The 26326-nt window shown below is 32.2% G+C and overlaps 1 protein-coding gene and 1 long non-coding RNA gene across 2 annotated transcripts in view; one reads left to right on the top strand and one right to left on the bottom strand.

Moving 5' to 3' along the window:
* Nucleotides 1–26326, top strand: part of LOC141460956 (uncharacterized) — a 48977-nt gene that overhangs the window by 679 nt on the left and 21972 nt on the right. The window contains exons 2-3 of the long non-coding RNA XR_012462443.1: nt 2203–2298; nt 13057–13155. This is a non-coding gene — a long non-coding RNA (uncharacterized lncRNA). The remainder of the gene's footprint in view (nt 1–2202; nt 2299–13056; nt 13156–26326) is intronic.
* LOC141460940 (potassium channel, subfamily K, member 16) lies at nt 3283–25896 on the bottom strand. Its single transcript, XM_074141456.1, has 5 exons — nt 25529–25896; nt 18600–18767; nt 17215–17344; nt 8721–9050; nt 3283–4035 (listed from the first exon to the last, which is right to left on the bottom strand). The coding sequence occupies exons 1-5, from the start codon at nt 25676–25678 to the stop codon at nt 3704–3706; spliced, it is 1110 nt and encodes a 369-aa protein (XP_073997557.1). The 5' UTR covers nt 25679–25896; the 3' UTR covers nt 3283–3703.

Below are 26326 nucleotides of genomic sequence, written 5' to 3'. Positions count from 1 at the left end.
TTCAGCACTGAAATCGAAGATAGTAACAATGAATTTAATACTCTCATTTTCTTATATAAACATAAAGAATTGATTAAAAAGCCGAAAAATAATTTATTGTATGCAAAATAAGTATTCATACACTCAGTCTGAATGTTATATGTTATAATTAACGCTAAACTAAAGACCTAATATTTTCTATGCAATCCCTTTGCATTTGTTATTGCTTGAAGCCCCCTTGGCACAGATTCCACCAGGTTTAGTTTCTCTTGAGACGTGATTTCTTCCCATGATTTGGTTAAATTGGTTATGAGGTCTTCTCTGGAAAAATATTTCATCCATCGGATCCAAAAAATATTGAATTAGCTCTCATCAGAGTAGATTATATTTTTCCAAAATTCCAGCGGCTTATTGGCAAACTTCCGAGCGAAATCCAGTCTCTTCATCCTATTGATTTCAATAATGAATGGTTTCTTCCTTGCAGTTCTACTATAGTAGCCCGCTGCATACTGGCGATTTCGGATGTCTATGGCGTAACAAGGGTCCCTGAAGTTGACGCGAGGCTTTCCAAGAGTTGGCGTGCACTTATCATGGGATTATTGGAAACTTGCCGCACCAGATTGGGCGTTCCTCTCACAGAAACTTTTCTCGGCCTCCCAGAACGTCTTGCGTTATTAGTAGAACTTGTCCTAAACTCTTTAATTATATCCTGGACGGTCGTATAAGATAATGTAAGTTCCCCCCCCCCCCATGTGGCGATAACTAAACCCTTGCTGAAGTAGCGCCTCAATTTTATCTTTAATCACGGAATTTAATTCGGCTGATTCTCGCCCCATCTCAATCAACTGATAATAAGAACCAGTATTTATCCCAATTCGAGCTTCCTAATATCAATTTGGACGCTAGCCTCCCTGTACCTAAAATATGTATATAATAAATAAAGCTTAAATTCAAAATCATCAGCTGTATGAATACTTATTTTGCATACAATAAATTATTTTTCGGTTTTTTAATCAATTCTTTATGTTTATAAAAGAAAATGAGAGTATTGAATTTATTGTTACTATCTTCGATTTCAGTGCTGAACAAGTAGTCATCCTTGAAACAAAAGTTCAGTAGATAAAGTAAAAAAACTTGGTGTGAATACTTTTTTGACCCACTGTATGTATAATGTTCCACTTAAATGTGGTGTACGGACTCTCCACCAGTTAAACATTACTAGACAATAAATCACTAGAATTCCAACTATGAAGAAATTGTTTCAAAACTTTACTGAACCAATTTATGAATTAAAAGAAAGAAATGTTTCTATCTTAGCATCTTTGTGATATTCGCTTTCACGCAAATGCAAATGCTTGAAATACTAAAACATATTATCTTATTCAGGGAAATCTTAAAAGAAATTTCTACAGTAAAATCTCAAAAGTTAACTTTACAGGAAAATTAATCGATATTATTTTGTATACAATCAACTCAGTAACTGTAAATGTTATTGCTAAACTAATTAGCAGAACAATATCTTAGTTTTAACAGTTAAACTGAATCTTGAGAAAACTGTTTTCTCTTCCTGGATAAACTTTCGGGTAAATCTTATATTCCAGAGTTTTGATTCATTACTAAAAATAATCAGTTCACAATTACCATCCTTCTTGGAAACACCTCCTTCAAATTTCTTATCAGTTAATGACATAGATAAGTAAAAAAGGATGGATAAATTTAAAGAAAAGAAGATGAAGAAGAGATTTTTCCATTTAGATTCAATCTCTCTTCTATAAATTAATTGACCCAATAGATTAATAAAACTTTCCAAGAACCCTCCAAAAAGCAACTTCAGGTATAGTGTCACAAAACATGTATAATTATAATAAAATAATTGCGATTCAAGTTCAGACACTCACAATGTGTTTTTATCAATAGGGAATGCAGAGAAGTGGGCAAAAAATCTATTCAGTTAGGTTTCGTTTACGTATGTATTTTTTAATGAAAAATTAAACATTAAATTTCATTCTGGTAATACATGAGTCGCGTTAGTAAATTTTCATGAGCAAAATTGCTTAACCATACTTACGTTTTACTCAAGGAATTAATCACTACTGATGCTACTCAAAAAAGGCCCAAACTCTTTCCATTAAAACTTAAGTACTGTTAAGAAGTAAGTACTCTTAAGTAAATTAATATTGGGTCTACAATGTTTACTTGCAACATTTTTTTTTTTTTTTGTAGAAACCTCGTTTTATGGTAGTTGGAGGGCCGAAGTGGATAGGGTTTCCTTACAATTGACCAGTTCAGGATTTGGAACAGCACTATAAACTGTAAAATGTAAGTAAGATCTATTTTTTTTTGTCGGATTTCAAAATTATAAGAAAATTTGTTAGAATATTCAACATTGTAATAAGAAGGAATTGTGAGGGTGTTCATAACATATTTGTTTTAACAATATTGAAATCATAGCCTTTTATAATGAACATCCAACTACCTTTTTTCCATCTGTTGGTTGCATCCATATTAGAATACCACAGTTTAAAAATTTTGCCTCAAATTAGTGAAGTTATAGTATTAAATTTTTGTCACACACCTAAGATTTGACCAAGTTAACTGCAAAAGAAGTATTTTGGGGTCAAGCTGGTTGAGAGAGGAGCTCCAAATTCATATCTTTCATAACAGCGGATGTTTACAAAATTTAAGAACGAGTAATCGTTATTTTTGTTAATCAAAGAGTGGTCTGGCTGTAATAGCGGGGCAACAGTCCTCTCGTCATTTCACTATAATCAGCAATAAATTTTGTCTCCAAACTTTCTGTTCGAGAGTCGGATCAGAGTCAATTGGTCGCCTACTTTTAATCGAAATCTTTCGAGTTTTAAACGAAAGTGGTTCATCTAAGTTTTCCTTAAAGTCATTGCATTTTTATTTAAAAATAATTAAGTTTATAATTTCATTTAATGTGATATTGCTATCAAGGAGTTCACAGATTTTTTTTTAATTTAAATTTATTTTCTCAACATAACTAAGTTAGACAATCTCCTTGGACATCTTTTATTACATCTGCTGCTCCCATCCACTTGTAAATCGAAGTAAGGATTTTGAATTCATAGATCGCCATGATAGTAGCATAATTTGTGCCAATTTCTTGTAATAACTCAGCGACTCCTTAGCTAGGGTATTGTGTCCAGCTAATACTAAACTTTAGGGAGGTAAAAAGTATAAAACAGAAAGAGAATTAAGAGAGGAAGAAGAAGGGTGGGGGAGAGAATGGAGAAATCGAAAGACTTTAGACAACTTAAGTTTTTTGGAATGTATACAATATAAACTAATATGAAATTCATTTTAATTTGGGTTTTAGCCCAAAATATTACATTGTATCTGATAACTTCAATATTTGTTTATATTTGAATTCAATATTTGTTTTATTACCTTTTTTTTACCTATACACAAAGTAATTGTTACACTCTGTTTTAATAAACTTGCATTTCATAGTTCATTATTTAACAATTATTATTTAAAAAAGAAATCAGTACTGGATCTTTGGAAAACCAAAATAAATTTAGTAACATTTACATTTAATTATCTGAAAGCTTATTTCTAACATTTACACAATAAAAAAACTCTGATACTTTAAATACTTTGATATCTTCATGTTTTACAATTAGAAACGCCTTAATTTCAAATGTTAAATCTGGAAAAATTTTAATTTTTATCGTTGTTTTCATTTAACACAACAAAAACTTTATACAGATGTTTCATAGATAATAATAGTTTTAGTTCTTGGTTTTGGTTTATTAATATTCTGTACTAAAGCGTCAATAGTTTTCTCCCAATTTTTACCAACTTTACGTTTACCAGCCAATGAAGTCATTGCTTTTTTTAATTCATTCTGTATGGCAATTAGATCAGTTCCTTGGACACTAGCATCGCCCAATTTACGCATAGCTTCTGCCAGTGCTTGTAATCTTTCCCAAGATTTAGCGTATTCCGATTGTACTATCTCTATTATTGTTGTAGTCAGGCCAAGTCCAACTAGTATGTATAATGTACACAGGAACATATACTGTGGTTTTTCTGTAAAAAAAAATATTTAAAAAAAAAGAGAAAATTAAAGTTACTTAATAGATATGAAAGATTATTTTTCATAGATTATTCTGGAATATTGTTCATAGTTTTTTGGTGATTCGATTCATTAACCTAAAAGGAAGAAAGTTGCCAATTTCAGACACAATTTCTTTACTTTTTGCCAAGCTTTCAGCCCAGTGACTGAAATTGGAAATATTCTTTCCTTTATTTTTTTGGATGATAGTGTAAATGAAAATAACTGTTCCAAACTGAATGAATTAACTGTTTTAACTGAACTGAATTAATTGAGTAAATGGGTTAAAAATTAATTAAGAGGAATAACTAAATTTAATCTTGAAAGAAAAAGAGTAATTTACTATACCACATAATTTCATAAATTCTTATCAGTAAAGATAAAATTAATCTTTATTGTTATTATTTCTTTTTTTTACTCAAGATATATTTTAAAAACGTACAGTATCTTTTCTTTTTCTTTTTTTAGGTCCTATAAGATTTATAGCTTTCTCTTAATTTATTTTCTCGTGATTTTTTACGAAATTTTATTCCTTTTTATAGAACATTTAGTTCATCTTTATCTAAAAATATTTGTTCAATTATTCAAGCATAAGATTGCTGTAAGATGTTATTTACTAGCAGTTTTTTATTTTTGCAACTTTTCTTAAAATTAATGTCTAAAAAGAGATCTGTTTTCAATGGATGAAAAGGTAGACTTTATTATTATTATACATTTTTTTTTAACAGAAATTATAGTTTTTGAATTATTGATACAGAATATCTTTCTTGAGAAGCTCAGGTCTGAATCTGTTAGTGATTTCTAGAATAATTTTTCGGTATTTGCACCAAATTACTATCTTTTTACCGCACTGACCTTGTTCTACGTCTAATTTTAAAAAATAAACTCTATCTCTCTCTCACACACGCCCAAAATCTGAAGTGAACACCTGTTTTATTACAATTCTCCAAGAATCTAACATAAATTTTCTTCAACCATCGTTTCAATACAAAAGTATTGTTGTTTTGAGAGTAGATTGGCGTCTTAAAGTTCGCTTAAAAGTCAATTTTCATTCAAAAAATTTGAAAAAAAAAAAACAAAAGATCTTTATCTTCTAATGTTAATGAAAAGTTCTGAGCGATGGGTAAAAGTGGTAGGCTTCCCTGAAAAGTGTCATTTCAGGATTACTAAGGGTTTACAATAAGTTTTTAAGTTTAAAGAAAATGTTTAAGTTAGAACATTGACAAATTATTGGGTGTTTACCATAATAACAAGAAACAAGGAACTTCTCTTTCTGGGGTAAACTTAAAATTGAATTACGATTGCATTACTTTCTTGAAAACAGAAAAAAGTAAGTTGCATATACAAAGCACCGGAGCATTAGTTGGAAATCAGGAATCAATTTCCCAATTAGGGATAGTTAAAGGATTGTATTGGATTAAATTCTTTTACGGAGGTCCAGTTAAAAATATAGTTGAAAAGTAGTAAATTAGTGATGATTAAAAACTAGTTTATAGTCCACACAACACCAAAAAAATAAAATAAAATAAAAAAATATGCAAAACATCTTAGTTTGTTCTGTTTACTTTTTTTACTACTTTCGCAATTACGTACTTACGACTAGCTACACGGAAATATTGCTCAAAATATCAATAAATCGAAATAGTAAAATAAAAAAGCTGTACTTTTTGCAAATAACTTCAAAATGTGAAGAATTCTTACTGAACTTGGGTATGAAGATATAGTAAGAAACACGAATGCAAGTTGGTAGCAACAAGTGATAAGGATGATTTTTCTTTTTGTGGATGAAGAAAAATGCAAGAGAACTAAGATTTTTTTTAAGTACTTGGGTTCAGTTTTGGAAAAGGAGGGGAGAAGAAAGTTCGGGTTAGCAGTGGCCAGAGCCGAAAGAGTGAGGGTGCTCCAACCGGATTGAATATGGAATCAATCTCTACTAAAATGCGAATCTTCAATTCAAAAAAGAAAACCTTGCAGCGGGTTCGTAAACCTAGGCTACTGAAAGGAGGGTTTACGCAAAGATAAGTGGCATAGAAGTGTATTATTGGAGAAGGTGTTTGGAAAAAAAAAAAGAAAAGAAGAAGCTGATGTGGCATGTTCAACTCAAAAGAATACTCCTAGAAAAATGGCCCAGAGATGGTGAGAAAGCGGAATCCATTTTAAATAAACCTGAAGATGGAGTAGACCAGTCCGATGTTGGGAAAGGTTCTGATCTGACGAGTAAGCGAGGTCAGTTAAGAAATTAACTTAAATACCCCAATACCCTGAAGCTCCAAACACGTTAAATGAACTCCTAGAATGCAGCATTTATGCGGAGGATTTAAGCCCAGTTCAAAACCCAGTTGGAAATAACGTTAACATTACATCAGATTTAGCATTTGCAAAAAAATATAAAATCTATAACGATATAGAGCTAGCTGTGAAGTTCTTCTCTAATATATTATCATTGATGACAGCTGAAACGTAGAAATATTATTAATTAAAGGCCCCTTTAAATATTATTAAACACAATATGATAAGATCAAATAAGAATTTATCAAACTCACCATCAATTAGGTAACTTACAAAATTAATCCAAAATATCTGCGCTTTTTATCGTAATTTAAACGAATCAGAAACTTTAATATTAGTACACAATTTTTACTAAGTGTCTCTTTTACAAATTATAAAAATGATAACATAAAATTTTTCAAACTGTTACGTGATACAAGTAGTATATTATGTACCATAATCACAATTTTCTTAAAATTGTTCTGAAGGTAAAGTATATTTAATTTCAACGAATGATGTGCTTCCTTCAGTATCGATATATTTTATATTATTTTGTTATTGTGCTTAGTAATACAATACAATTTACTATTCTCTTGTGAAATATTTATATATTAAGTAAGCTATAAAAGAGTAGTAGCGTCATGAATTAAGTATGCAAATGAGAACTTCTTTTTTACTTTCTTTCTTTATCATTTATGACTTGTTGGCATATTTTCTAAATTCTTGGTTAATGAGTGTGTATTTTGTTTATAACCGATTTCTCTTTACTTTTTATGGAGTACTTTAATGTTATCATCATTACATTATTTCTCAGTCTTCATGGTAGAAACTAATAAGTATTTTAATCAATTTCTTCTAATTAATTATTAAGTACACTGTTGTAGATTGTAAATTTTAGACAAATTTAAGATTTACAAATTGGACTTTCTCTTTTGCTGCTCTAAATCATTTAGTTTTTTCATTAGAGATGGAATACTAATAAAAAAGATTAATAATCTAATACCTACATAAAATTAATAAAAAATGTGCTGCATTTCATAAACCACGTCCACACAATAAAACAAAACATTATATCTCTGATTATTATTATTATTTTTTTATTTGAAATCAACTTTTTTATACAGTTTCATATAACTTATTACTTGGAAGATATAACTTCTACAATGTATATATATACACACGCATATATTATACATATACATACGTATATTATCTAAACAAGTTATAAACAGTTTTTTTCTTTTATCTCTTTTCACGTTTGATAAATTGTCCCAAGTGTTAACAATGTTATCATCAACATGAATGGAAGATATTTCTCGCATTTAAAGGCTAGTGAAGATTTTTTATCGTTTTGCACGAAATAAAGTAATCAAGTCTTTTCTGATGAACGGTTTTGAGCGTAAAAAAAAAATAAAATAATAATCAATATGGTTACTTGAGGCAAACTATTTTAATACTTTTTAATGAGCTTTATTCATTTTATTGTATAATTACTATTAACCGAAAGATAATTTTTTTAATACTTTAAGGAGTAAAAACTTAGTAAAATGATTCTAAATTTTAACTAAATAGAAGGAATCACAGATTTTTTAAAAAAAAATTTGGGATGGAAACTGCACTCGTCTTGTCTTCTGAAAATTGATTTTTATTCTCAAATTATTTAATTATTTAAAAATAGTATGGAATTAGAAAAAATGGCGAAAAATAGATTTTTCTTTTTCTTTTTTTTAATCAGATGAATAGTATCTCTTTTGCGGTGGAGGACTCGTTCTGTAATTAAGAACAGATCAAAAAAACTGAGGCTGGGGATGTTTTGCGCAAGAATCAGTACCATGGGGATATTTCCTAGTATCTTCTACTAAATAGCAATTCACGAAATAGGAATATGCGCCCAGTTTAACCTGGATAATAAGAAGTTAGTAATCCTTTTTTCGGAAGCCAGGCTGCAATTAAAGTGCTGGAGATCATTTGTTGTCAGCTTCATGCGGGGAGGGGGGAAATAAAGTTACCATAATTTTAGCGCCAAGACTTGTCAGCAGGATAGAGAATGAAGACGCGGTCGAGTAAATTTCGGGTGCCCTTTTTTTTAAGGCACCTGAAAAAACCCTTCGACAGAAAGAGATTTGAAGCTTACTTCAGTATGTACTGCGTGAGTTGGTTGGATTATTGACGCGGCTTTGTCTACTCGGAGGAAGTCTGAAAAAGCTGGGCTGGAATGCAAGAGCACCTGCGCTAAACTGATTCTTTTAGAAATAACAAAAAAAAAAAATGTACGCTCCGAATACTGGAATAAGAATAGAATTTAGAAATAAGTTTTGATTTTATACTGTGAACCCAGATTCAAATTTTAAATACTTAATTTACATAATTATGTAATCATTAATATATTTACGTGGTACTAGATCTCCAAATCCAATGGTTGTCATAGTTATGAAGCAGAAATAGAATGAATCGAAAAACGACCATTCTTCTTCTAAGAACATGAATAGTGTAGCACCAATGGAGATATAGATTAGTAATAATAGTAGAGCACCAATCGCTGTTAACAAAGATTTGACAGCACTCGATGCCTTCTCCATCCAAGATGGTAGACCGGAACAAGAATTTGCCGCTATACTACCTAGATCGGCGATCACGGTAACACATAATGGTATCCCCAGTACAGCATAAACTATGCAGAATATTCTTCCGGCCATTGTTTCCGGTACTATATTCCCGTAACCTGTTGGAATGAAATAAACAAAAAATTAGTAAAAATTAAAATGATGAATACATACGAGGGTCGTTTGAAAAGTTCGTACAAAAATAAAAACTACTTAATTTTTTGGGGTAAACCTTTTTTATTTTTCAACATAGTCTCCTTTTAAGCTTATACACTTCGTCCAACGCTGCTCTAGTTTGTTGATCCCTTCCGAATAATAGGATTTGTCCAAGTCTGAAAAATAGCCATTCGTTTCTGCAATCACCTCCTCGTTTGAATAAAATCTTTTTCCCGCCAGCCATTTCTTCATATTGGGGAACAAATAGTAGTCCGAGGGAGCCAAGTCTGGAGAATAGGGGGGATGTGAAACGAGTTGGAACCCTATTTCCATTAATTTTGCGACCACAACTGCTGAGGTGTGAGCTGGTGCGGTGTCGTGATGGAAAAGGACTTTTTTTGTGGGCCAATCGTGGGCGTTTTTCTTGCAGCTCGGTTTTCAAACGGTCCAATAACGATGAATAATATGCACCTGTAATAGTTTTACCCTTTACCAGATAGTCGATTAGGATTATTCCTTGCGAATCCCAAAAGACAGTCGCCATAATCTTTCCTTTCCGGCCGAAGAAACGGTCTTCGCCTTTTTTGGGCGCAGATTCCCCTTTGGTAACATATTGTTTAGATTGTTCTTTGGTCTCAGGAGTGTAGTGATGTATCCATGTTTCATCCACAGTGACGAAACGACGCTTAAAGTCATGCGGATTCTTCTGGAACAGCTGCAAACCGTCCTTGCAACACTTCACACGATTTCGTTTTTGGTCAAGCGTGAGCAATCGTGGCACCCATCTTGTGGATAGCTTTGTCATGTCCAAATGTTGATGCAAAATATTATGTACCTGTTCATTAGAGATGCCCACAGTACTAGCAATCTCACGCACCTTCACTCTTCTGTCATCCATCACCATATCATGGATTTTATCAATGATTTCTGGAGTAGTAACCTCAACAGGGCGTCCAGAACGTTCAGCGTCACTTGTGCCCATATGGCCACTCCGAAAATTTTGAAACCATTTATAAACTGTTCTAATCGAAGGTGCAGAGTCACCATAATGTTTATGAAGCTTCTCTTTAGTCTCCTGAGGCGTTTTGCCTTTCATAAAGTAGTGTTTAATCAACACACGAAATTCTTTTTCGTCCATTTTTTTGGAAATCACTCGACTTCCTCGATTCAAACGAATGCCAAACACAAAGAAATAGACCGATCTGGCTGAAACTTGGTGTGTGTTCTTCCAAGAGATGCTACTAACTAAACATAACCTCGATACGCGCCAGTGGTGCTATCTCTCTGACTTTGCACGGACTTTTCAAACGACTCTCGTAGTATTTTTATTTATTTATTTATTTTTTTGGCGCATCGATTGCCTTGATTATTACCAAAAGCATCTTTCAAAAAGTAGGTCACATGGTTCTTAAAATAGTCTTAATTCCAGAAAATAGAAAATCTTTGAAAAATTCAATTTAATATGTTTTGTGACTGGCGCTACTATAGACGCAATAGTAACCTAGTAAGCATTCAGTAAGTGCCACCCTTACTGAATCAATTTTTCAAGTTTTTGCTATTTTCTGGAAATGTTCAGAACGATTTTCTTATAAATTTTAACGAATACAAGCAAAGGCTAGGGGGCTTACGATAGCTGAGCCATTAGAGGCGAGGCCCACAAAAAGCTAAGATAAATTGTGTAGCACTGGGTTCCATTCCAAGTCTAGGTCTTTGGTTATTATGAGAAGAAATTTATAGTAAAGTTTGCTAGTCGCCTTCGTCCACACCTAATTGGTAGTTGGACGTTAAGCCTGCAATTATTTTACTTTTTACTTAACATGTAGTGCCGGATCTGCATCTAATTTCATCAATATTAAATTTTTAAAGCTAAAATTACATGTACCGTAAAAGCCCATTTTATCTGCAAGACTGAACTGTTTATTGCTCATAATGGACAGAAATCACTCGCAGAAATTGATCTCTTAACAGACTTTGATTTGACCTGGTTTTTTGGAATTTTTAGCATAAATTAATTCATGTGCCTAGTAAGTTAAACATTCATTAAAAACCTGTACATATACTAGAAATTCACAATACTTCGGCAGGCACTCACTTGTAGAGCATGAAAACAATAATTCTACATTTTTGGTTTTTGTTCTCTTAGAGTTTTAAAAAGTATCAAGTCATTGGTCATTTCTATTGGGAAAAATTAAGTATCTAATTTATTACAAAAAAAAAATCTAAAAGAAATAAGCTGGACATTTTATGTTAGGAAAATATCTTAAAAGTTAAGATCAGCAGGTGGTGATATCTAGTGGCCAGTTTTATAACTAGTGACTTTCATGCCAAGTAATCAACACATTCCTTTAGATTCTCCCCAAAGTATTGATGGTAATATTGATTTAATAAAGTGAATTGATGCCAAAACATTTTTATTAATGTAAGTATAATGGTCATAATTTTTTATAAGTAGGGAAATAAAATGATAACGTTGTATTATTGTTTAAGAAATATTAATTTAAGATAGATTTTGACTTTTTTTTTTTTTTAAAAAATACTGTCTTAGACTCAAAATTTAGTTTACTGGGAGAATTTCACAAGTTTTGTGAACATATATATGACTTTCTCAAACTATATAATAATTTTGAAACATCTAACTTTGCTATATTTTTTTTTTCATTCAAATTTCATATACTTCATATAACGAAGTTTACTGAAGCAAAACGTTGTTTTCAAGGGAAGGCTATTGTCATAGTTGGTAGTAAAACCGTACATTTCTTTGCAATAGCACTTAGTTTTGTTCAAAGTATCTTCAACGCTACCTAATAATAAATTTTCCCAGAAAAAGTTTCAAATGATAAAAGGAAAGTTAATGAAATCTTTAAAAACTCATTTGATCCATGTGAATATAGAGTAAGTGATAGAGCTCGTATACTAATTTTTTCAAATTAGTATTATACTTGTATAAAACAACGAGATAACTTCTCTACATCCCGGTTGAAATGTGCTTAGACTCAGTACTAAAATTATGTCCTAGTGTATTCATAGAACAATCAAATTGTCTCGGTTAAAGGATTAAGGTGATTATGAAAGGTGTGCCAATTTGTACATGCAAAACCAGGTTTAGAGAGATGCTAATATTAAATGTGTTTATTTTCTCTTGCTTCTACCCATTGGTACAGGTGTGCAATACCCTATTTCCACAATCGAAAGCACAGTTAGGCACAAATATGCACAGGCTATTTGATCTGCTTTGTTGGGGAAAAAAAAAGAAAAGAAAAAATACACATACAAACGAGGACATTGAAGTGAATTCAAAGGTTTGCCTAGAAACAGACCAGTATACATACAGTGGACTGATTTGAATCGTTGGAACCATCGTCAAGGTAATCGCAATCCAAAAAAAATCTATCGAAAAAGCGCTAGTGGTAAGATGTAAACGGTTTCTTTTTTGTGAATGAACTCAGAATATTTTCTAAGAAGTATTTGTTCGGCCTATAGGGACCTTAAAAATTCCTTGTCAAAAATTTTAAATGAGATTGCTATACTCTCAAGAGAGTGAAGAACTATTTCTGCAAGAAATAAACAAGGTGCTTGCAGTAGTGAATGAAACCTTCCATTTGGAAGGTTCTTTTTTTTTAAATTATTCTCTAAAGTGAAGGTCTCTGGCGACAATTTTTGTAAACTTAGGATAATGGCGTTCGTTTTTGAAATCGTTTTTACAGTGCATAATTTACATTTATTTAATGTACATAAATATAAAGATTATCTCAATTAAAGGTAACTAAATTTTTGTAATAAAACAATAGATTTATTGTTCAGTTTTGGAACACAGTAAATTTTAAGAATCTTGGAATGTGTTCATTTGGGAACAAAAATATATTTGCATAGGTTCTTGATTTTCTAAAAAAACTATCGATTAATACTTACATAAGTGCTTGGGATAAAATATTTTCTTTGGGAATTAGCTAATCTTTGTTTTTAATACAGAATTTTGATGGTCTCAAAATGGATTGAATATTGGGAGTTTACCATCTCAAGCATCAACGCTGAATTGATTCAAGAGCAAAAGGACCTGAATTAAATTGGGTGCGTATTCATAACCTAGACAATTTTATTGTTTTATATTAAGTATTTAATCAAAATTTCAAAACTCCTTCCAAAAGATTTCCCTTTTTTAAATTTGATGGTATTAAATACACTTATTTAATCAAATAGTGTAGCTGAGTGATTAACTTTAACGGTAATGAGTCTATAAAGTTTTGTTTTGGATCAGAAGGAATCAGAATGCTTCAGCTTTTAAAAGAGTGATAAAGTTTCTTTTCGCTAGAGATTTATAAATAATTAAATCCTAAGTTTGAAATGACTAATCGTGATAAAAGGGCCCGCATTAATCTTCCATATTCCTGGAGATATCATGTCGTTACACTTTGGAAACTAAAATAAGACATAAACCGTATTGATCATTGAACGTCATGAACCTCGTGAATAAGCTGACGTAAATCGTTATCTTAAAATAACTTTGAAAGCAATCTAGAAAGCATCCTCAGCGCTAAAAAAAAAAGCGATCTTAAACGATGGTCGTTATTCTCTGAGCAACTTCATACGGTATCTATCTGAAGCTGCTTCCTACCTGGTCTTGGCCACAATAGATTAGATAATTCTACATTCTTCTAATAATTACACCGGTTATTCAAACTCTTTAGGTTTTTAAAGTAATTGTAACGTTTAAGAAATAAGTGAGAATTGTTTTTCTTTGATCATGTTAGCAATTATAGCTTTTTAAATGGGAAATCGTTTTGGTGGCATTTTCGATAGAAGAGATAAAAGAGGATTTTCCTCCAGAATAGCATTTCATGGTAAAGTACGACTTTATTATCTTGTACAATGAGAGTAAGAGAGGCGCCACGGTAGCCTTGCAAAGCTAATATGCATTGTTGGTCAGTGGGTTTGATGCCCGGTCTTAGGCCTTGGATTTTATTTAATGGTTAATAAAAGAAATTTACAATAAAGTATGTTTGCTAGTCGTCTCCGTCCACGAGTTGGACATTAAGCCCCGCCTGAAAAAATAGGCGATTACTTTACTTTTACAATAAGAGTAAGAATTAAATAGATATTTAAGTGACAACTTTGAAGAAACTTTTTGAGGTCTAGAATTTCAGCTCGAAAAACTCTTATGAGTAGCTCTCCTTTACTTCTGGTATTGCAATGAACTTTTTGGTTTAAAACGTTCTAATTTGAACCTCATGAATTTGAGGAGGAATTCTAGGAGAATTAGCTCCCTTGAAAACCTTTTCTGTTTAATTTAAACAACTTTTAATCAAACTGATATTGAAAAATATCAAAAATATTGATGGAAATCTTGCTGATAAGAAACAAGTCATGCTAAGTGTTCACTTTTTTTTTTTTTTACACTGGTATATATTTCAAAGACTAATACATCAACTATTTTTTATCGAATCAAAAGGTATTAACTTATCCAGAAATAAGCCTCCCCCCTCTAAATTTAGATATTTCAAACAGATATCAATTTAGTTGCGGTATAATGTTTCATTATCTTGAATGCTATAATAGGATCCCCCTGGAATTGCTATTTTTGTGGATGCACACATACATATATATACCTTGCATCTACGAGGAGAGAATAATAAAAGAATAAAAAAAAGAATTATTGGTAAACCAGGAATTGATATCTAGCCAAACTACTTTTATAAATAGATTTTTTCGTACGAGATTATGATTGTGGAGGGTTCATATACAATTTAAATTGTATATTAATGTTATTTATAAATTTATTAACATTTAATATGAATACTCACATGGTCACAAGTTTAAGACGCAATTTTTGCAAAATGTTTATTGATAAACTTTCTAATTGTGGTTGTTTATCTTTCTTCTGTGATGGTTCGAAACCGTTTTGATTTTAAAAACACAATTCGTCACCATTATTTTATATTTCCACCCCTATTAACGCATATTTACATACAAATACAATTTTTTTTTTTGATAACCTAAAATTTGGTACCGCGCTATTACTATAAAAAAAAACCTTTATCCTGTTATCTTATTATCACAATACGGATCCTAAAATCGATAACTATAATAAGATAATCAATACATTGCGCAAGGTGACCCCCATCCAAAAAAAAAAAAATTATTAAATTTGCGTAAACGATGGACCATACTCGTTCATTGTCAATATTATTTGAATTGGTCAAAAGTTGTTAACAATTTGATCACTTCTATCGAGAATGTACCTAAATTATTGCATCGATAACGTTGAGAAATATTTGATTGATCATGCAGAATCAAACTGTAGGCTATTATAATGGAATAACCGTTACCACACACTTGTCACCAGCTTATTGGTTAATTATTCTTCGCCAGTTTCTTGTATTTGTTCTTTAGTATTTCATTTATTGTAGCTTAATTGTAAGTGTTCGAATAACATTTTTTTTTTTGTGAAAGTTTAAAGTAAGTTCCCTCTAGTTAATGACAATGGATTTTACTGAATTCTTTCACGAGAAATATCACTTTTTAGGTCCTGTGGGTCACGAAAAATTGTGACCGTGTTATTCACCGTGATTCAAAAATGAATAAATGTGGAAAGTTAAAATTTGTTACTTCACTTAGTTGCGTTCAGAGAAGATGCGTCATTAAGATGTCAGACAAATTTGGTCTATCAAAAGTCTCTACTTCTAAACATTATTTTAGGAATATTTGTTTAAAACTAGAATACAGTGGCACCTCGGTTCTCGACCACCAATTCGTTCCGAAAGTGCAGTTGAGGACCAATTTGGTCGAGAACCGAAACAATTTGTCCCATTAGAAATAATGTAAATTATGTAGTTTTATTTCGTTTCTAAGCCCCAGAAATATTGGGCCATTTTACTGGCCTAATTTTTCATATTTTATGTAAAAAACATGTATCTAAACAAGAAATAAGATCTAAAAGTGTAAATATAAAAAAAACAACTCGGCTCATCTCGGTGGTGTTCGAGTTCCAAATGTTTAGTTCGGATTTCAGGACAATATTTTCTCGAATTTCTTGGTCGAAAGTCAAGTCGTTCGAAAACCGAGGTTGTCCTGGACTTCCGCTAGGATGATATTCTTTCAACTGGGAATTTTAAGTTAGTCATTTCTTGTACTAAGACAGCTGCGCTAAAACCATACCAGAATACTGTATCGGCAGGTTGGGTTGAGCTAAACGGAAATGGTATCTAACGGAAGAACGCACAAAACATCCTTTGACAGATCGATGATTATAAAAGAAGCTGTGATTTAGAAATAGAAACATTATGATTAAAAAAAAAAATTAAATTGAATTGTCTGCCATAATGATGAAAAGATCAAGTGGACCTGTCTTTTTAATTTAAATTTAACTTTATTGAAATGAAGGTTATAAATAATATTCAAAGGAAATATAAACATGTGTTGGAGGTTATCTCTTTTTTTACGGTTAATTTACACAACACTATTTTTAAGCTTTAAGCATTTCACCAAGATGGGAAACACTATAAAAAAAGGAAGTTGTGTACGAATATACAAAAAACACATAACTACATAAAGTATATTTATACTAGTTTTTATAGCTTTATTCACTATACTTTTATTTCATTCATTCGTCTCATTTTTAGTGCCCATATTTTAATTTTTGTTTTACCCATAATTAAGCATATGTTCATGCTTAAAACATAACTCGTAAATTATTAAAAATTAATGTAGTTTGACTAATTTTTTTTGTTTTTTGCTTCTGTCGTTTTAAATTTTGTTTAATGTTTGGTGTTGAGCCAGGTCTTCTAAGTAATGGGAGATTAGTATCAACAATAATTAGTGATAAATTATTTTAATGCTATTTTAATAGTAATGACGAGAAATTCTGGTGTGAACACTCACTTGACTTCCTTTGACTACAATTCTCAAGGTTCTAACTCATTAATATTCTACAAAACTCGCGAATATTTCAGTTCACCAACAATCTACAATTTATCAAACCGGACATTTAGGTTACACTTAAACGTAACGCAACCTTTTGCCAAAATTCTTTTGACTTGAATTTTTTTTCGGAGACATGATCGTAAGATTGAGGGGATTAAAACTTTAAGCTAAAATTTGGAATTTTCTTCAAAAAAAAATTTTTAATCTTACCTATGGTAGTTATTATTGTAGAGGCAAAAAATATCGCTTGAAGGTGATTCCATCTTGCTAATTGTATAGGTGAGGTACCTTCGCTAAGAGGCACTAAAACACCCCCTTGTGCTGCTTCTTGAACTGCTAACTAAAAAGAGATAGAGAAAAAAAAGGTATCAATTTTTTGAAAAATAAAAAGGCAAAGTTGGTACTGTCCCTTAATTTAGCAGTTAAAACTATTTCCCAAAATAGGCAACACGATAGCCGAGCGGTTTAGGGGCAAAGCCCGCAAAGCTAAGATGTATTGTTGGTTAGTGGATTCGATTCCCTGTCTAGGCCTTAGATTTTATTTAATGGTTAATATGAGAAATTTATAGTAAAGTATGTTAGGCGGTTATAGGCTAGACTTGCAAAGCTAAGATGTATTGTTGGTTAGTGGATTCGATTCCTAGTCTTGGTCTTGTATTTTATTTAATGATTAATATGAGAAATTTATAGTAAAGTATGTCAGGCGGTTATAGGCTAGACCCGCAATGCTAAGATGTATTGTTGGTTAGTGGATTCGATTCCCCCTATCTAGGTCTTGGATTTTATTTAATGGTTAATATGAGAAATTTATAGTAAAGTATATTAGGCAGTTATAGGCTAGACCCGCAAAGCTAAGATGTATTGTTGGTTAGTGGATTCGATTCCCCCTGTCTAGGTCTTGGATTTTATTTAATGGTTAATATGAGAAATTTATAGTAAAGTATATTAGGCAGTTATAGGCTAGACCCGCAAAGCTAAGATGTATTGTTGGTTAGTGTATTCGATTCCCCTGGTCTAGGTCTTGAATTCTACTTAAGATTAATATGAGAAATTTATAGTAAAGTATGTTTCTTAGTCGCCTCCGTGCATGGCACCTAATTAGGTAGTTGGACGTAAAGCTTGCCTGACACACTCGTACTTCCCACAATGGGATGATTTTCAAGAAATCTTTCAGGTTTCTGATTAGTTTCCTTGCTGGCTTATCTGGATTAATAAAGCATCACTAAATACTTATGCCTAAGCACCACCTTGGGCTGGATTTGAAGCGTTTTGGTCCTAGGACGTTCAGATGCTCCGAGATGACAAGGATAAGATCTGGCTGTTTTTTTCCCCCCCTTTGAGGTTTCTGAACTGGTCGTTTCCTCTGCTGTGGATTCTAAGTGATTCAAATCCGGAAGTGGATTTTTGTCTTAGATATAGATTACCATACTATGCTATGGAGTTTTTCAGTCGTAAATTAAGTTAGCTTTGATTTAGTCAATTGTTGAAGAGTTGATTATTTTTTTCATATTCAATTATCATTTCCGCTCGCTAAAATAGTGAGCCTGTATTTTAAAAATATATAATAATTATAATAAAAGAAACTTCTGACGTACCTCATACTTATGAAGTTCTTCCTCCAATTGGGTGACGAAATTCTCCATTCCAGTAGAATTCCTGCGTACCGCAATGGTTTGTAAGAAGTTTGCTCTGTATTTCCGGACTTGTGCATCGTGTACAGCCAGTCGTTCCACTTCGGATGGGTATTCCAAAGCTCTAAACACCTATCACCATTAATGTTCATCCGCGACTAGTGGATAAGTCGTTTTTTTATTGGTCATTAGTAAATATTTAATCTTAGACCAAATTCTAGATATACAGAATTCTAGGAACAAATAATATTCATTTTGGGGGGGATACCTGATTTAAAAAAGGATTTAAGTTTTGGATTTTTTTTTTTTAATAAACAGCTGCATTGTTTTTCTATTATTTCTCTTTCTTTTTACCAAAAATAAATTAATGAACAAATAGTCTGGTACATTAGGTTTAGTTACTGTTCATCTTATTTCACTGCTATTAAGATCCTCAGTTCTAAATCAAGACCACTCTTATCCGTCCATCTCTAGCAGATAAAAAAAAAAAAAAAAAATCCTATTTCTAGCACTTGTACTCGAATAAACAGTGTTGGCATTGGAATTTACATTAGGGAATTTTTTTGTTTTTTTTTTTTAGTTTGGGGAAAAAAAGAAGATTAACCCGTTTGCTAAAGTTTACAACACTGTGTACAGTTCTAGAACTATAAACACAGCGTAAAGCTGTCTGTTTAAATTAAAATAGAGAAAACATTTTTTTTCCTCTTCTGTTTATGTTTATATAAATTGTTTTCTGTTTATGTTTTCTTATTAAATCTTCCATATTTCTTATTCTGTCTATACGTATGTGTATTTATCTTCATAAATGTTAATACCTACAACCAGCTGTTTATTTACCAATTTGAGGTTATTTTTTAAAAAAGATGTATTTACGTTTTTGTTTGTTTTTGTTTTGGACCATCTTAACGTCAAACAAGGTTTGAGAAACAACTGAAGATTTATTAATATTATTTTATTTTAATGTTGAAAGATTTTGAGCTCCAATTGTCCTTCACAGTTAAAGCGAATAGGGTAGTGGTTCTCAACCATTCTAATGCCGTGACCCCGCAATACAAGTTCCTCATGTTGCGGTGTCCCCAAATCAAAAAATAATATCGGGTGGCTACTTCATAACTGTAATTTTGCTACAGTTATGATTCGAAATGTAAATACCTGATATGCATTATGTATTCTCATTGCTACAAATCAAACATTATTTAAACATAGTGATTAAACACAAAAACAATATTTAATTATACAGGGTGCCCCAAGCTATATGGATAACGACTTTTTCTCGGAAACTAAGATAGTTAGAAAAAAACTAAAAAATACGTGTTCCCTTAGTTTTTTTGTTAGAAATCCAAATTTACTTTGTAAATTTTTTTCGGTGCTTCCAGAAGCGAGATACAGGCACCAACTTCATTTTTTCAAATAGGAAGGTGCGATTTTTATTTCAGAAATAGATTCCTCTATTTTTTTAAAGAAAAATTTACTTGAACGGTTTTCTTTTCTGTGAGCGATATTTTACAAGTTATGAATGAAAACATGATTCTTGTAAGAAATTTCAAAAAGATAATATTATAACGGTTTTTTGATGGAATAAGAAGAAAAGTACTATTTTATTATAAATTTTACTCCTCATTAATATTACAGATCATGCTAGAAATGGCCTCCACCATTAGAGATGCATAGATATGCTCTTTCCTGCCAATTGTCCCTTACTGCCAAAGAAATAGATTCGGCTTTAACCGAGTTACAGACATCTATTATTCTCTGCTTTAGTTCATCTACAGATGCAATCCCGGCTTGATTCTGATACCCCTAGATTTAGAAATGCTTTTAGATAAGCATTTCTAGACGACCCCTGTGTTTTGGTCGTTTGACCCCCGTCGGGGTTGCGACCTACAGGTTGAGAACCGCTGGAATAGGGGGATACTCTACTAAGAAATGTTGTAGGGTAGTTTCTAACTAACTTGATGGCGTAAATACCCAATATTCTCTTCCATATCCTGACCAATGTACGATGGGGAACTATTTTTTTTGGAAGAGAATGGAAATAGAGGCGGAGTTTCCATTGATAATTTCCTGTTTTGTTTTGCTTCCAATTTAAGCCTAAATCAGAGGAAGTTCAAGGAAAGTCGCCTGTTTAGTTGTTTCCGTTTAAGTCTTGCTGGTGGGTTTTCCGGTTAGGCTTTTGAGTCATAGGTATTGTGGGTAGTTTTAGGTAAGCGGGTGAAACGATAGTTTGCCTTTTGTTTTCATCACTTTAGCGAATCGGATTGAAGGAAAGCAATAGGTAATGGACCGGATCTTTTTTGAGGGGGGGATAGGCTTACCAGATTATCGACCAGACCTGTGAGTAAGTAGATAAGTATGCCGGAAATTTGAGCGATGTTATTATAGTTTAGAGTACAGATTCAAAGAAATTACTCGTATTTGTGGATTACAACAGTCTTGTGTGATGTGGAAGGCTGTGGACAGCTGTACACATCACCGATATTTTAAGGAGTATGACAACTCACAATGAATAATGTACGGTTTTCGACGACAAATCTTTAGCAACCCCCCTCCCACCCAAACCTCCTCTAAGGTTACAGATCACGTAGTTATTTCCTTTCCACCTATTCACGTAGTTATTCTGGCAAAATGACAACAACTACAAAAAATATGTATATAAAAAATCATAAATAGAAATTTTTGTTTTCAAATCTTTTTGGTCTATTTGTGGTCCTTTTCTTTGTGAATTCTTTTAACCATAGGGTGGCGGGGGGCGGAGGGGCTTTTTAACAATCTTGAGAGCTAAATTTATCGTATTTTGAATGGTTGTCGTAATTCTCCTTCTTCTTCTTTGTGCTGTTTCTTTATTTTTGGACGGTTCGTTAAATCAAATTATTCGCTAATTTATTCTACTTTTACTTTCTTTTAGTGAAGCTCTCAAGGTCAAAACTTGGTGGGGCGGGGGCGGGGTAGAGTTTGAAAAAGTTTTCACCGGAAGTATCCGGTTTAAGGTATCCGGAAGTGAACTCTAAAAAGAATATTGGTAGGTCCACCAATGGAATTAAAGGAAAGACGTATCATTGCTCACAACAATTTGTTTCTCATCTACAAATTAAAAATAAAATTTAGTAAGCATACTCACATGACTTCCTCTCACTACTTTTCTCAAATTATTTATCGTACTTATAGAGGAACATTTTTCACTCATTTTTACCTCAAAATGTACAAAACTATTTGTAATTTTTTCCCAGAAATATTATTCAAATACGAAGTTTAGAGAAAAACAGTCGAAAAGTATTTTCGGCAAAATCTGAGACAAAATGAAAGAAATTCATTAAGTAAATTTAGTACTTCCGGTTGATGAATTTCTTGAACGCTACTTTACTGTCTTCCGGTATAATTGAAATCTAAAAAATTTCATCTTTTTTTTGGTTTTTGAGACTACTCGTTTTTTAAAACTAAATTTCTCAAAATCAAAACGCCTTAAAACTAGAAATTTCCGGTGAAAAAAAAACCCGGAAATCATGATCTCAATACTTAGCGGAAGTGAGAAATTAAGCGTAGATTAACACGTGGTTAAAGGTAGGTCACAAAAATTTATAGTACGTACATTATAAAGGGCCTCTAAAATGCTAGAAAATCTGCCACTGATTGTAACTATTGCAGGGGTATGAATGTTATATTTGTGGAAACCAGAAAAAAAATCCGTTTGTATCCGCAGTGATTATATATTAGAAACGTTAGCCACGGTTACCTCTTTTTTCCTCATCTAATTCGTGCAGGGCGCCCACCGACTGCCATTAATCATTTTAATTTCTCAAGATTGCTAAATTTATTAAATTAATTAATTGATTTGGCAAGAGATTCTTTTCTTTAAAGTGGTTGGGTATTCCTGTTTCTTTTCTTCGTCTTCCATGGTTAATTAATATTAGAACACCCAGTTTTTGTAACTCGTGATTTGTTTTAGATAATATTTCATTTCCGCTTTAATTATTTTCTCTTAGGGCTGTTTCCTCCATTAGGGTAACGGGGGAAGTGTGAAGAGATCGTTTGATAACAAGTTTTGACCCGGTAGTATACGAAAAAAACCAAAAAAAGTGTTCCAGAAATGATCTCTAAAAAGAGTATTTTGGTAGGTCCACTATGGTTGCAAAGTTTTTTCAGGTTATACAGGGTGATCCATTTAAAACGCACCAATCGCTAATAACGTTTTAGGAAAGCGGAATTTCGAAAAAAACCCACGAAGTAAACTATGTTTTTTTTCGGTCTAGTTTTCAAATTTTCCACCCCCGATGATGTATCTTCATTTTTGGCGGAGTTACGGCCAAATACCTGATCGGGGTTTCATTAGGACCACTGGTTTTGACAATGATTATGAAAACTACATAAAAAACTGTGAAAAATGACGTTAATCCCATTTTGATATCCCCAATATTAGTCGAGATATTTAAGATCAAAGTTACAATTTTATCTTATTCGTGATCGGTCTTCAATTTTAATTTTCCACCAGAAATACAATGTGGAAAATTACTATTGAAAACCGTTCAATAAACCGTTTGTTTATTTAGAATTTTGTCGTGTGATTATTTCACTCAGGATATGAATTCATTTTTTACGTAAATATCACGTTCTACGTTTATCATATTGAACTACTTTATTAGTAATTAAATTTAATATTACTATTACGTAAACTGATTTCGTCAATGGAAGAGTCAACTGAACAAGATTGACAATAAAGACAGTAACGTTGCCATTAACACATAGCACTAATTGCGTGAAGAAAGCAAGGCTGCTGTATAAATGTACTCGTAGAATGTGAGAAATTTTTTGTAGAATAATCTAAAAATATCTACTGGATGCTGTATAGATCTCTGACCCACAATAGCTGGTGGTATTCTTTGAACTCGCCGATTGCCAGCTATTCTTAGCTAGTTGTAACGCACCTAATCTAGCAAATAATTAACAACCTTGCCTCCCTCCTCCACCCACTGGCTAATATCATTACTAAACCAGGTTGCCCAGGACTGATAAACAGTTTTTGTTAAGTGTAGAAAAGAGGAAATCCAGTGGAACTAGATTAAGGATTCCTGTGTTCATTTTTCAACGGAAATACATGTTTTTGTAGTACGCTGAGAGTTTGAAAAGGTTGTAGTCTCAAATCGGAGGCAGCGGAAGTACCGTGTTTACTGAAACAATTTTCACTTTTCCGCGCTATACTTAGAGAAAATATTATAATCCTACAGATTTTTTCAATCCATTTTGCGGTACCCACATCTAACGAGTTTTGTATGTCAGTTTAGATGTGTATGTAATCGTTAGGGCGATTTTTTATGGGTGGGTGGGGGGTTTAATTCCAAAACACTGAACAATTGATTTAGTAAAGTGGAAGGTTCTAGGGTAAACCACAAAAACTCATAACAGCAGCATCATAACAGCCTTCACTACACTAGAAACGACACAGAGCGAACCTGACACACTTCTGTGTATTGCGTATAGTATAGCCTGTCCAAGTAAAATTTTGTCAATTTGTTAGTAGAAGAATACATTTGTACGTAAACTTTTCTTATTTTGTGGCCTTAAGGGTACTATAAATCAGCGTTTTGACTCGCGTTCCACTTGGTAGTACATCATGCTAAATTGTACCTTCTTTGTAAAAATTATTGTGTTTCATGGAATTTGTTATTCAGAGTGTGTTATTTTACTATTATTATCTTTATTTGTATAGAGACACAATGTATCTGTTACAAAGGAGTTCCAAGTTCATGTCCACTTTACTAAACTTTGTAAAGTGTAAGATCTTAGTTTTAAAACTTTTTTTTAAATAATTGAAAATTGCGTTCATATTTTTCTCTTCAAAATTATTAATTAATTTACACAGTTCTTCTTAAAGATTATTATATTTGAGCCCAAATCTTCCAAAATTAATTTCTTTTAAGCATTCCAACTACCTGTAAGTACCAATTAAATTTAATGTTGCTTGGATAGAGCTTACTCCATTACAATCCAGTCTCTTTAAGCAGATCTTTATAGTTATCATTTAACTTCTGTCACACATGACAATTATATTAAATTTTCTTTATCATTTGTTTATAATGATGTAGCTTTTCCTAAATTTTCTTTATAGAAAAGAGGTTTGAAATCCGAATTATCATTTTCGGATTTTGGGGAAAATACTTGCATGAAAGGCAATTTTAATCCTTGATAAATGTGCTATTATATTTTCTCGTATATCTTGAGACAGACCAACCTTATTACTGTACATAATAACAACTTTACTGTATAATATTATTAATAAAATAATTTTTATGAATTATAGAGGAAAAAACGTTTATATTTATATGATTTAATTTTTTATGTCCGCCATTATTGATTATTTTTCGCGTACCACCAACCAGCAACTCGGGTACCACCAGTGGTACCTTGACTTTGTTATTTCAATTTTTTTTTTTAAATTTAATCTAAGGCATCAACATTTGAGGTTATTATTTTTTCCTATAAATTAAGGAGGTTTTGATTGTTCGTTCGAAACAGTCTAGGAAAAGACGTAATTTTTCCCATTCAGCATCCTTAAAGAGAAATTATGTACAGATTTATTGTTGCGAATAAAAAATAAATAAATAAAATAAATGAATAAATAAATAAATAATAATATAACACACATACATATCTGCAACCTCCCTCACTTACTCAGCAAGTGTAAATTTGGAACGGAAACTAAGCATTACACCAAATTGCTTAATCAAACTCTGATGATGACTGAAAATCCGATTAATCCGATTCCCTGCCGGAATATACAAAATAATGCATCATACCACGATGTATAGATAACATCAGAGACTAAAACCACATATTCATCAGGAAGTAGGACCAATGAACTTTTCGATAATTAAGTTTAAAAGAAACCTTTCATAACTTACCACGCCTCCCACGACTGTATACGCCACTAAGGTTAGACATAATCCAGCATGTCCTAGAAAGGCTTTCAGGTTGGGCAACCATGGCCATTTATTGTCCACAGTATCCGCATCTTGGAGAGAGCTTTTATCATGCATTTCACCGTTATTCATTAGTACTACACTAGCCTCTTAAGTTTAATTCATGCTATTGATAAATGATAATTTTTTTTATTTGATAATTATCGACTAAAACTTATCACATTGATCTGAAATATTTTTGTAATAACAAAATCCAATTCAAAATAAATCACTTATTTGGACGTTCGAACACAAACAATGGACAGAGAACGGATATCTGTTGGCCAAGCCAATCCAGTCTGGATTACAGACGGCATAGTAAAAATATCCTGTCCGATAGACTTAAGTGGTGGGGATTGCGTTGGGTGCGATGTGCCAAAATAATTAATTGCTATTCTTATTTCTAACTGGCGGAGTTTGTTTTTTTCCTTTGTGTAATGATAGCGCCGTCTGGGATGCATTTAACATCTAACCTTCAGTCGCGACCAATCAAATTAAAAAATAATAACATGTAGATGTCCGGAAGTCAATAGTGCGCTGAAAAAAATGCTTCAGGCGCCATAACCTCAATTAAAAAAAAAAAACATAGAAGAGAAGGGATACTGCTCTGGAATCCCTCGATCCCAGAATACTGGGCCCCTCGGATATCCTGGATTCTTCGAGTATAGCATCTCCTAGCTCGTAGATGTTTTGTCCTTCAGAGTCCCAGTTCGTGGCCCTTCTGAAAAAAAAACCACCTAT

This window comes from Rhodnius prolixus, unplaced genomic scaffold, assembly GCF_049639745.1.
Source record: "Rhodnius prolixus isolate KJV_2025 unplaced genomic scaffold, Rpr scaffold_6, whole genome shotgun sequence".
NCBI lineage: Eukaryota > Metazoa > Arthropoda > Insecta > Hemiptera > Reduviidae > Rhodnius > Rhodnius prolixus.
This window is presented reverse-complemented; position numbering and strand designations above follow the sequence as displayed.

What these genes read in the sequence shown, in the direction of transcription:
- LOC141460940 (XM_074141456.1), bottom strand. Translation starts at nt 25,678, where the DNA reads ATGAATAACGGTGAAATGCATGATAAAAGCTCTCTCCAAGATGCGGAT. An exon ending in ATACAGTCGTGGGAGGCGTG is followed by an intron (nt 18,768 to 25,528) that starts GTAAGTTATGAA and finishes TAATGGTGATAG; the next exon opens with GTGTTTAGAGCTTTGGAATA. An exon ending in ATTTGGAGATCTAGTACCAC is followed by an intron (nt 4,036 to 8,720) that starts GTAAATATATTA and finishes TTTTTTTTACAG; the next exon opens with AAAAACCACAGTATATGTTC.